The sequence below is a fragment of the Felis catus genome, chromosome B4 (genome assembly GCF_018350175.1).
Source record: "Felis catus isolate Fca126 chromosome B4, F.catus_Fca126_mat1.0, whole genome shotgun sequence".
Lineage (NCBI taxonomy): Eukaryota > Metazoa > Chordata > Mammalia > Carnivora > Felidae > Felis > Felis catus.
In genome coordinates, this window is record NC_058374.1 from 43,888,027 (window position 1) to 43,900,834 (window position 12,808).

Genomic DNA, 12,808 nt, shown 5'->3' on the forward strand with positions numbered 1-12,808 from the left:
ACATAGATATATACACATGCAATGCACAGTCCCTTGTAGATTAAACTAAAGTCTGTCTAGCCCTTTTTCTTCCATGCCTTCTGGCTCCTCTTATGGAGACTTCAGCGGATCTAATTGATGGAGCCTGGACTATATTTCAGCTTCTTGGTTTGGTAATTTCTGTGTAACATTTATTGCAATGAATTGAAGACTGGCTCATTACTTCGAACACAAAGTTTTATGATTTCACTGCCACTTATTTTTAACAAAAGAGGGAGAAAATTAATACCTTTTTAAAAATCTTTTACTTATTTTTGAGAGACAGAAGGAGACAGAGCATGAGCAGGGGAGGGGCAGAGAGAGAGGGGGACACAGAATCCGAAGCGGGCTCCAGGCTCTGAGCTGTCGGCACAGAGCCCGACGCGGGGCTCGAACTCATGAAACATAAAATCATGACCTGAGTTGAAGTCAGACCCTTAACTGACTGAGCCACCCAGGCACCCCTTAATATCTTTTTATAAGATAGTTTCCGAGTCATCTTGAAAAGATTACTGACACCAGTCTCCAAGAATAGGAAGAAAACGACACATTTAATAAAACACAGATATGCATTATGAATGCTACACTTAAAATTGAAATGAAATCATTTTTAAAGTCTTAAGTGATCTTACCCTGAGAATATCATAGGCGTCTCCATCCCCATAGTTGCTTACAGGTATATAATACAAACCATTGTAGAATATATCCTTCTGAGGAATGCAAGAGTCAAACTTGCCATCATCAAGGTTGAGGCCATGATAGAAATAACCATACAGTTCTACATGTGGAAGCAGATCGTACACCTATGAGAAAAATCACATGGTTCCCAACGGTTTTAAGCAGTCCTCTTTTATTTTTACAAAATTGGCAAGTATTTTAAATACTTTTTTGTTCCATAGCAATCTTCTCTTTATTTTAAGAGCATAGCCATAATATTTAACCCAACATTTTTTGTCAACTCATCCTTCCAGAAGAGGGAAACTTCAGTTTTGTTTTAGGTGGCCAATGTCATGTTCATAAAGTTTTCAGCTTTGGTTTAGGATAGCATTTAGGATAACATTCTCCACTCCTATTTCCATCAGCAACAATATTTGTTATTAAACAAATAGCGTTTCATTAAAATAACTGAAAAAGTCACTCTTTATCAATGAACACTGTCCACAAACATATCAAGAACTGGAAAAAATTAATTCCATACCAAACTGCTGTAAGATAAAGGAGAAAATGAAAATCAAAACATTTCAGCTGATGCAACTTGTCTGCTAAAGTCACTAACTGAACAAATAGAGAAAAAGCTATACCAAAAAAAAAGAAAAACCAAAAACATTTCATATAAACCAAATATTCTTAAAATGTTTTTTAATGTTTATTTATTTTTGAGAGAGAGAGAGAGATAAAGAGCACTAGCGGGGGAGGGTCAGAGAGAGAGGGAGACACAGAATCTGAAACAGGCTCCAGGCTCTGAGCTGTCAGCCCACACGGGGCTCGAACAGAGTGCCACACGGAGCTCGAACCCATGAGCGGTGAGATCATGACCTGAGGCGAAGTTGGACGCTTAACTGGCTCCAGGCACCCCTAAATCAAATATTCTTAAACATTCACTGGGGGTACTAAAAAAAGCACCATGAACTGGAAATTCAATAAAGAAAGAAAGGAAATGAGAAAGACCTAGGAAGAAATAAAATGATAATTTATTAAAGTCAGAAATAATCAAATTAATATCAGATATAAACTCTAAATTATACAGAGCTCAAGAAAAAATAGATTGAAAGAAAACTTTAAAAAGCAACATAAAAATAAAGAAAAAAGGATAAAAACGAGAGGAAAATAAATTAAAATGAGTCACAGGCAAAGCAGTTGACTTGGAAAGCAGGCAAAGAAGATCCAATATTGCTTACAGAGTTTTTCTAGAAAGAGGAAAATGGAAAAACTAATATTTAAAATTATAATTCAAGACAAATTCTGGAAATAAAAAATGAGTTTACCCAATGCATGGGTCTACTGACTAGCTGGTAAAACATCTCCTAAACAGATTCTGAGAGGTGTTTTACTAAAAATATTAGATTTTTATTTTTTTATTTTTTTAAAAATTTTTTTTCAACGTTTTTTATTTATTTTTGGGACAGAGAGAGACAGAGCATGAACGGGGGAGGGGCAGAGAGAGAGGGAGACACAGAATCGGAAACAGGCTCCAGGCTCTGAGCCATCAGCCCAGAGCCTGACGCGGGGCTCGAACTCACCGACCGCGAGATCGTGATCTGGCTGAAGTCGGACGCTTAACCGACTGCGCCACCCAGGCGCCCCCAAAATATTAGATTTTAAATATAAAGGGAAAAAGCCAAGCCCTTCAGGCAAAAAAATCAAATAATTTACAAGGGCACACGAATCAGATTTATGTCAGTGTCCTTAAAAGGAAGATTTGAAGCAATTCCAATAGGGTAGCAGCATTTTCAAGAAATTTAAAGAAAGTGGGAACCAAGAATTTAAAATATAGATAGCTTGTCCTTCCCACAACAAAGCTTTAGTGAAAGAATTGTGAATGCAAAATTCAGGGAATTCTCTACCCAGGTGACCTTCTGAGGAGTCTAGTATAAAAGAGCTTTGGGCAACCAAAGGGGGCGAAACTCGGTGCGTTTGAAGAGAAAAGTAGAATGTAAACATAGGATGTTTTGACAAAGAAATAAAGATCCAACTTTAACATGAGAGAAAAGGTGAAAGTACAATAAAATTATTGACTGTGGTAGAGATAATAGGAAGAAGTCAAAAGATATACTTAAAAATGACTGGTTAGATTTAAAGGTTAGGCAAGAAAAAAGTGAGATTAGAGTATTATAAAAGATATAAACACAAAGACGATCACTAAAATAAAAATTAAACCTCAGTTAAATGCAAGAAATTTGAAACCATCTAGAGCAAAGAAAAACTCAAAAAGCTAAAGAAATAAAATAAATTTGGGGTGCCTGGGGGGCTCAGTCAGTTAAGCGTTCGACTTCCACTCAGGTCATGGTCTCAGGTTCAGTTTGTGATTTCGAGCCCCACATTCGGCTCTCTGTTCTCAGCGCAGAGCCCGCTTTGGATCCTCTGTCTCCCTCTCTCTCTGTTCCTCCCTCGCTCACTCTCTTTCTCCAAAATAAACATTTAAAAAAAGAAATAAAGTAAATTTAAATGTTGCACAGTAATTATAACAAAAATGTTATGATAGAGTTGATGCCTGTTATGATAGAGTTGATGATATCACTCATATCAATACAAGTAAATAGACTTAATTTTTTTCTAAAAAGATTTTTTTAAAGCAAAATCCAGCACTATACTTCTAGAAAAAACCTATAAAATACAATATTTCAAGATACTAAAACTAAAGTGTAGGTAAAGGAAATTAATAAGAAAGCAGAGGTTGTAATGATCTTGATATTAGACAAAGTAGAAGTAAGGACAAAAGGCATCAAATAAGATAGAAAAGGGCACTTTGTAGTGCTAAACCCCCCATTGCACAATAAAGGGACAAGAGTAATGAATATCTGTGCACCAGATAATACAGCAGTCATTTGGGGCGCCTGGGTGGCTCGGTCGGTTAAGCGTCTGACTTCGGCTCAGGTCGTGATCTCACGGTCCGTGAGTTCGAGCCCCACGTCGGGCTCTGTGCTGACCGCTCAGAGCCTGGAGCCTGCTTCCGATTCTGTGTCTCTCTCTCTCTCTCTGACCCTCCCCCGTTCATGCTCTGTCTCTCTCTGTCTCAAAAATAAATAAACGTTAAAAAAAAATTAAAAAAAAATACAGCAGTCATTTATGCAAAGTAGAAACAGCAGAAGGTGCAAGGGGAGGTAGACAGAAACACTCTTTATGGAGTAGTTTAACACACTACTCTGAGTACAAGACAAGTCAAGTGTATTTAAAAAATAACAACAGAATCTTGCCATTTGCAATGACGTGGATGGAGCTAGAGAGTATTATGTTACACGAAATAAGTCAGAGAAAGATAAACACAATATGATTTCACTCTTATGTGGAACTTAAGAAGCAAAACAAATGGGCAAAGGGGGGAAAAGAGAGAGAGAAACCAAGAAACAGACTCTTAACTGTGGAGAACAACCGGACGGTTACCAGAGGGGAGGTGGATGGAGGATGGGTTAAATAGATGAAGGGAATTAAGGAGTGCACTTGTCGTGGTGAGCACCTGTTGTTGTAGGAAAGTGTGGACTCACTATATTGTACACCTGACACTAATATTACACGTATGTTAACTATCTGGAATATAAATAAAAACTTGGAAACACATTAGAGCTTACGGATAGAAAACGAACCGATAAAAGAGATTGCATCTTCTGAATACAAGTGAACCATTCTCAGAATCTGTTGATACATTTGAGCACGCAGAAAAAAAATCAGTAGTTTCCATAAAGTAGAAAGATTACTGATCACGAGGCAGGATAACTTGAAATTAAAACGAAAATCCCCATATAGGTAGGCCTGTCTACATATACATTATAGAATGCTTCACTAAGTAAGTTTTCAGGGAAAGGCTAAATGCAGGTAGTATAGAATTTCTGAAAAATGATGATGTGATTGCTACAGATCCAATCTAAGGGATACTTTAAAAGTAGAGATCAGAGAAGAATTCATAGGCCTTAACGCTTAAACCAATAAATATAAATAAATGAAAATTATGCAAATTTCTAAGGAAAAAAAGTTAAAAATAACATCAACAGGGGCGCCTGGGTGGCGCAGTCGGTTAAGCGTCCGACTTCAGCCAGGTCACGATCTCGCGGTCCGTGAGTTCGAGCCCCGCGTCGGGCTCTGGGCTGATGGCTCGGAGCCTGGAGCCTGTTTCCGATTCTGTGTCTCCCTCTCTCTCTGCCCCTCCCCCGTTCATGCTCTGTCTCTCTCTGTCCCAAAAATAAAAAATAAACGTTGAAAACAAAAACAAAAAAAAATAACATCAACAAAACAAGCAACAATAAAGTTATATGGACACAAGCAAAAATTAATGTGTTAGAATACTTCAAAAAGCCCATATTAGATCAAATTAATCAATCAAAATCTGAAGTTGAAAAAAATCAACAAAACAGGTAAACTACTAACAAATTAATAAGGAGGAAAAAGGAAGAAACTAAAAATATGCAAAATAAAAGTTACATAAAGAGGAAAAAATTAAAGAAAAGAAGGGTGTAACGATTGATATACAGCACAGAGTTTTTAAATATCATGAGATTTCTTTGCACTTCTCAGTACAAATAAATTTGAAAGCCTAAATAGAAAGACTTAATTTCTCAGGAAAATATAAATTGCCAAAAGTGACACCAGTAGAGAGAGAATGCTTAAGCAGACCAATTTCTACAAAAGAAATAAAATTATTAAGAAGCTACCATGCACAAAGCACCAGGCACAGGATATTCTGCTAGAGTCCAGAACAAGGCAAGGATGTTATTTCTCCTGCAATTTAATATTCTACTGCAATCAGGCAAATAATTTTTTAAAAATAGATCATCAGGGGAGCGCCTGTGTGGCTCAGTCAGTTAAGCGTCCGACTTTGGCTCAGGTCATGATCTCGCGGTCAGTGAGTTCGAGGCCCGCATCAGGCTCTGTGCTATTTGTTGGTAATATGGCAGTATCCCTAGAAAGCCTAGAGAACAACTTCTAGAACTAAATCACTAAAGGATTTCAGCGAGTTAGCAAAATTATAAAATTATTCTGCAAAAAAATACCTCTCGTGTACACAAATCATAACAAGGTAGAATGTGTTATAGAAGAGAAAACTTCACAATAGCAACAAAAGAAGTTAACCTGCTTCTGGATAAGCTTAACAGGAAACTACATAAAAATTATTTAAAATTAAAATTCACGAAAGACGTAAAAGTACAGTTGAACAAATGAAAAAGGCATTCCAGGTTCTTGATGTGACATTTCACCATCAAGATGTACTTGATGTGATTCATAAATTCCATGCAATCACAATAAAAAAATATCAGTGAACGTCTTCTGGAATTAGACAAGTTAAAGATAAAGTTGCTACAGAAAATCAAACATGGCAAAATAGCTAAGGAAACTCTGAAATATAAGAGCTGGGGGATGAGAATGAGGAGTTGATTTCTACCCAAAAATTAATGCACCCTACAAAGCTTCCATAATTAAAACTGTGGTGCTGACCCATCCATAGACAGGCAGACCAGTGGGATAGAATATAAACTCCAGAAATAAATATAATTGCAAATAGAAATACAGTCTATGGAAAAGTATTGCAAACCAGCAGAGCAAAGATAATGTTGTATCAACTGGATAGATATTAAATTTTAAGAAGAGAGAAATAAAATAAACACTATTCCATTGTCTAGTGAATTAAGGATCCCTGGAAAAATAGTTATTTTCAAGGCTGGAGAAAAGAAAGTACAAGATGGGCCTATAGCATCTTGCACCAGAAAATCAGCAATTGCTAAAACCATGATGTGGGCACGTCACAAGAACACTGGCACCGACTTGAAGATGTTCCCACTGGGAGAATTTAAGATAATTGTAACATAAAAATAAAGGATAGTAATGAATTGTGAATTACTATTTAAAAAAGTTTTGTGATTTTATTTTTATTTTTGAGAGAGAGAGAGAGAGAGAGCATGAGTGGGAAAGGGGAAGAGGGAGAGAGGGAGACACAGAATCCGAAGCAGGCTCCAGGCTCTGAGCTGTCAGCACAGAGCCCCAGGCGGGGCTCGAACTCACGGACTGTGAGATCATGACCTGAGCCGAAGTCAGACGCTTAACCGACTGAGCCACCCAGGCACCCCTGAATTGTGAATTATTAATTCAAAATTATAAACGTTGGGAAATAAATATTCCTGCATCCATAAGTAAAGAGGAAGAGGGAGAACTAGAAAATCGTGTTCCAACTCTCATACCAATATTGGTTTTGGCAAAAACTATGAATGGATGCTAACTCCAAGGAAATTCCGATGAGAAGCAGGATGTACAAAGAGTCTTAATAAGCACAAATTGCTCATTAGTTTAAGGAACAAAATAGCCAGTGGAGATATATGGAAACACCTTTATCAGGTGACTAAAATTACCGTCACCAGATGCGCGGCTGAATCTCGTGTACCTTGAAAAACACACAGTATCTTACACGCTGTATTCTGGACAGAGATGCATAATCTTGGCTCAAACATGAGAAACATCAGACAAACTTAAAATGAGGAACATCCTATTTAAAAAACTACTTGGCTTATGTTGTTCTAAAAGGTCAGATTTGTTAGAGACAAAGAAAGATTCTGTTCCAGGTTAAAGGAAACTAAAGGAACATGACTACCAAATGCAATATGCGATTCTGCCCTGGATCTTGCACTAAATTAGGGAAAATGTGTCGTATAGAGGACAACTGACAAAACTTGAACATAGCTGGCAGATTAGATCGAAAGTACTGAAACAATGTGCAGTATCCTAAATTTGATAACTGTATTGTGATTATGCAGGAGAATATCCTTGCTTTTAGGAAATGAACACTGATATATTAAGGAATAATATAGCATGAAGTTTTCTACTCACTCTCGAATGGTTTAGAAAAAAAATTTGAAATGCTATATACATATGTGTGTGTGTGTGTGTGTGAGAGAGAGAGAGTGAGGAGAGAGAGAGAGAGAAAGGGGGGAGAGAGAATGGGAAAGAGAAAACAGATGTGGCATAATGTTAAAAACTGGTGAATCTGGGTAGAGAGTACATGAGAGTTCTCTATACAATCCTTATATCTTTTAACATTTAAAACTAAAAATTAAACTTATATAACATAATATTGACAGTACTATAAACTTAATATGAATAGGAACGTTCTCCTTTATATAACATCGCTTGATTTACACTGTTAATATGGCCATAGATAATAAACAAGGGCAACCTCCTTTGGCTCTGATATATTCTGATTCACTTGTATCTTCTGGTCTGGTGAAATGCTGGAATTTTCTATTGGTGGACCCTAGGTGGTTTTTCCTCAGGGTGTTTTTTTTTTTTAATATTTTTTAAATGTTTGTTTATTTTTGAGAGAGAGAGAGACAAAGTATAAGTGGGGGAGGGGCCGAGAGAGAGAGGGAGACAGAATCCGAAGCAGGCTCCAGGCTCCAAGCTGTCAGCACAGAGCCCGAAGCAGGGCTAGAACTCAGGAGCCACAGATCATGTATGACCTGAGCTGAAGTCGGAGGCTTAACTGACTGAGCCACCCAGACACCCCTCTCAAGGTGGTTTCTCTAAGAGCTTGCTACCTCCAGTTGTAGGAAGGATGAGTAGAGATGATTTACTCTGGCTCCATGAAACTCTTAGAAGAAAAGTATATATAGATTTTCCATGTTTATAGGTAAGTTTATCCTTTATTTGTTGATACTTTTCTGACTCTGAAATCAGTTAGAAGCTTCGTAGCTCCAGGGTATCTGGGTGGCTCAGTCCATTAGGCATCCGACTCTTGATTTCGGCTCAGGTCACGATCTCCTGGTTCTTGAGTTCGAAAGCCCTGCATTGGGCTCTGTGTTGACAGTGCGGAGTCTGCTTGGGATTCTCTGTCTCTCTCTGCCCCTCCCCCCGACAAAAATAAGTAAACTTAAAAAAAAAAAAAAAAGAAGCTTCTCAACCCCAATAAGAAATTTAAATGTATTCAACTTTGACATTGGGAAAAAATGTATAGCTTATGTCATGATTAATTGTTAGTATATTAAGTCATTAATTTTTATAATTTATACTTAAAGCTGGATGTACTATAGATTGTTAAAAGCAGAATACTAAATTGTGTTTTTCAGTGAGATCCCGTTTGTAAAATATATATGCCTTCAGAAAAGAGATTTAACAAATTACATCAGAAATGTCCGTATCTATATAATAAAAGTCCATTTTGTGAAATTAAAACAAATTATCATAGTGTTAAGATTATGAATGATTTTAAAGATTTCCTTCTTTCTGCCTTTGTGTATTTTGCACATTTTCCGCAGGACACAGGTGCTGTGGTCTGAACTTGTATGTTGAAATCCTCATGCCCAGAGTGATGGAATTGGGAGGTGGAGCCTTGGGGAGGTGATTCGGTGGAGTGGGTAGAGAGTGAGATTAATGCCCTTACCAAAGACGCCTGAGAGATGTCCCTTGTCCCTTCCACCATGTGAGGACACAAGGAGTCTGCAAACCAGAAGAGGGGCCTTGCCTGACCATGCCAGCTCCCTGATGTCAGAATTTCAGCCTTCAGAACTGTGAGAAATATTTCTGTTGTTTATAAGCTACCTAGTTTGGGGGTATTTTCTTGTAGCAGTTCAAATAGCTTAAGACAATAAGTATAATTTTAATCAGAAGAAAAATTTTTAGTGTTTCAATTAGTTATAAATGGGATCATACCTTTCAATATTTATATGTCCTCATGCCAAAAAAAAAATAATAAAGGGAAAATAGCCAACAGTTATTGATGGAAACAATTTTGATGTGAAATTCTAGAATTGCTGGTCTGGAAATGCTTACGAGAATATAAGATCTCTTAATAGGTAATAGACAACTGTAGACTGTATCCAAGCATCTCTTCCAACACAGAGATTTAACTTTAAGTTTCAAGAAAAATAAAGTGTATAATCCCTGAGAGAACAAAGGAGGAGAATACTTGATATTCTAAAACTTGTTTCGTCTCAAATAAAGCACATCGGCTGAAAGGCAAGGAGTCCAGATGAAAAGGAGGAACAGGAGGAGATCAGAGAGCTTACACTTTCGGCTGACAGCTGTTGTTCGGATTTCAGCAGAAGAACACTTTTATCCACAGCCCGGAGTGCGCAGAATGAGTCAGGGGCTGCTTGAAGGTAGAGATCCGTGTTGGAGCCAGGTAGCCCCTGCTCCTTAGAGAACTTCATGCTAACCTAAAGTGGAGGAAGAAAAGGAGAGTAAGATACTTATAAAAAAAATTTTTTTTAATCTTTATTTATTTTTGGGGGGGGGAGGGGCAAGGAGAGAGGGAGACACAGAATCCGAAGCGGGCTCCAGGCTCTAAGCTGTCAGCACAGAGCCTGACGTGGGGCTCGAACTCATGGACCACGAGATCATGACCTGAGCCGAAGTCGGTCGCTCAACCGACTGAGCCACCCAGGCGCCCCTCATCCCCCCTGTTTTAATCACACCGACATTTATTGTGAGATCACCGCGTAAAGGCGATAGTAGTCACGTAAAGAAGGAGACAGCGGGGAGAGAACTGCTTCGCTCCTCTCTCTCAGGACAGGAAAGAAATAGAAGAAACATCACCTTGTTTTTAAAGCACTTGTCAACCTGGAATCTGACACTGTCAGCCACAATTTCCCCACTGGGGTGAAGGGTGTAGACAAGCATGACAGCCACAGGAGCAAGATCGGCACTGATGTTGATCGGGAACGAGAAGTTTCCATTCCAGGCTGTGTAGTAGGAGATGCCATTAACTTTAGTGCCAAAACTTCCCTGGCTCACTGGCTACACTTGGATAAGAGAGAATGGCTAATGGACAGCAGGAGCGAATTGGGCTTTGTGTTAAAGGCAAACAAGTTAAATAATGGGAACGACGCGGGCAGATAAAAAAGACTGCATAATTTAGGCGGCAACAATATTTGGGTTTGGCGGAGCACGTTTCTGTAATGGGCTTGACAGCCTGGCAAGGATTGAAAGGAGTTGAAATCACTTTCTCTGCGATATTTGGAAGAATACCCTGGGGTCATACTATTGCTTCCCACCCACTAATTGTTAACGTCAAGTGCTCTTGACTATCCCTATAACATTTTCTTAGAAGGAAAGAAAAATGAAGGCAGAGTACCTCGTAAAAAAAAAACAAAAACAAAAACAAATGAATGTATCATGTTTACCTTTGTTTCTGATTTCCTTTTGTCCGCTGAGGAAGATAGCCCCTTTTACCATCACCTGGACAGAACACAGGAAACACGACGTGTAACATCACGCTATCTAACAGAATCTGAAAAATTGCTAATGACGGTCTGATGATAATTCTGTTCCAAAGATAAGGTAGCTTCTACGAACAAATGCAAAACTGCACCACTTGGAAAAGAACACAGAAACTTCTACGAACAAATGCAAAACTGCACCACTTGGAAAAGAACACAGAAACTTCTACGAACAAATGCAAAACTGCACCACTTGGAAAAGAACTCAGAAACTGACGACGATGAATTGAAAGTCTATTCTGTGCTAGCAACTTGGTAAATAACATGCAATTCACCACGCAAGGGAGTGTACAAAGCCCTGAATTATTTAGCCTGTCTCGCTTCAAGGAAGCCAAGTCATGTCACTTCTCCACCACTGTTCCCTTATTTGTAAACTGAAAAGTGTAACTTTTTTTTTTCCCTTTGCCTCATAAGGACAAAATGGATAAATATGGAGACAGAGCCAAAAGGGCTCATTCCTTTTACTGCTTATTAAAATTAGCCTTCCCCTTTACTCTCTTGTCTCTGCCTAATGTTTTACTCTCATGAAGGGTCATGGATACTCGATGTGAATTATAACTGAATGTTTAAAAGAGCGGACTCTGAATGGCAGGTTTTTCAACCTTAGGGAAATTGAAATTGCCTTGGATGTTTTTATGTGTTCATTTACTTGTTTCTGTGTTTGTTTTTAGCAGATCCAAGGGTAGTCACAGCCACATGGGGTCTGCTCACTCAGGAACAATGACACGATTGATGTCCCCGTTCCAAGCCGCCCTGTGCTAAGCAGACAATCAGACAAGACCCCAGGATCCATCAGTGGAGACTTACCAGATAAAAAAAGTTGATACTGGAATCATCCCTATATGCTTCTTTGTTTAGGGTGTAATGCACAGTAACAGTTTTCTGTTGATTGCATCTAAGCTGTTTTGGTTCAGGAACAATCTTCAGGAAGCTGTTGGTTCGGGAGTAAAAGCGTGAAACTGAGAAATGTGCATCCACATACTCAGGCGCTAACCAGCTGGGAGGATAGCAGTTCTTAGGTCGAATATACATGGCCTAATAGGAAAAGAGAAGTAAAGGATGTTAGAGCTATAAAGACTTTTAAGGACAGGGATCATTCCAGAATGGAAGGCTTCTTATCTCTTCACAGTAGAGAGGAATCTTAGCTTGTGCCTGACGTTTCAAATATCAAGTTATTGGAAGTAAAGTAATAATTACGCTTTCTTCTTTTTTGGCGTACAAAAAACATGACCATAGTTGTACGTATATTTTATTAGGTCTACGCTAGTTTATTTTTACTTTGTCACTGAAGTCAGGGAATAGCCTTACACCCTGTGTCCTTCAGCTATATTTGAACGTGGATGAATTGTTTAACTCTAAAATTCTGTTCAAGAAGCAGAAAAGTGGAAATTGTAGTATCTCCCCTATCCAGGCATCAAATGATCAAAGGGGATAAAAAGGCCAAATCATCTTCACGAACTATTTCTGGTGTCTCGGAGGAAAATATTGGATGTTACAGACTTTATAACAATTGTACCAGGCTATTATCTCATCCTCTTGAGTAAGTATTCTTACATATTATTTAATGAACAAGGAGACATATAAAATATGTGAAATGTTGCAACTTTTAAAAAATATATATATTTTCTATTTTTTAAATGTTTGTATTTATTTTTGAGAGAGAGAGAGAGACAGAGTGTGAGTGGCAGAGGGGCAGAGAGAGAGGGAGACACAGAATCTGAAGCAGGCTCCAGGCTCTGAGCTGTCAGCACAGAGCCCGACATGAGGCTCGAACTCATGAACCGCGAGATCATGACCTGAGCCCAAGTCGACAGTTAACTGACTGAGCCACCTAGGTGACCCTAAAATATATTCTTAATATAAATGATCTTTTAGGA

At 38.4% G+C, this 12,808-nt stretch overlaps 1 protein-coding gene across 2 annotated transcripts in view; it reads right to left on the reverse strand.

Moving 5' to 3' along the window:
- LOC101081475 (ovostatin homolog 2-like) overlaps window positions 1-12,808 on the reverse strand; it is a 57,384-nt gene that overhangs the window by 26,645 nt on the left and 17,931 nt on the right. For both annotated transcript variants that reach the window (XM_019834475.2, XR_006600526.1), the window contains exons 12-16: window positions 11,739-11,966; window positions 10,836-10,890; window positions 10,249-10,394; window positions 9,720-9,869; window positions 651-821 (exon numbers count right to left, since the gene is read on the reverse strand). In XM_019834475.2, coding sequence (XP_019690034.2) covers window positions 651-821; window positions 9,720-9,869; window positions 10,249-10,394; window positions 10,836-10,890; window positions 11,739-11,966 — 750 coding nt within the window. The remainder of the gene's footprint in view (window positions 1-650; window positions 822-9,719; window positions 9,870-10,248; window positions 10,395-10,835; window positions 10,891-11,738; window positions 11,967-12,808) is intronic.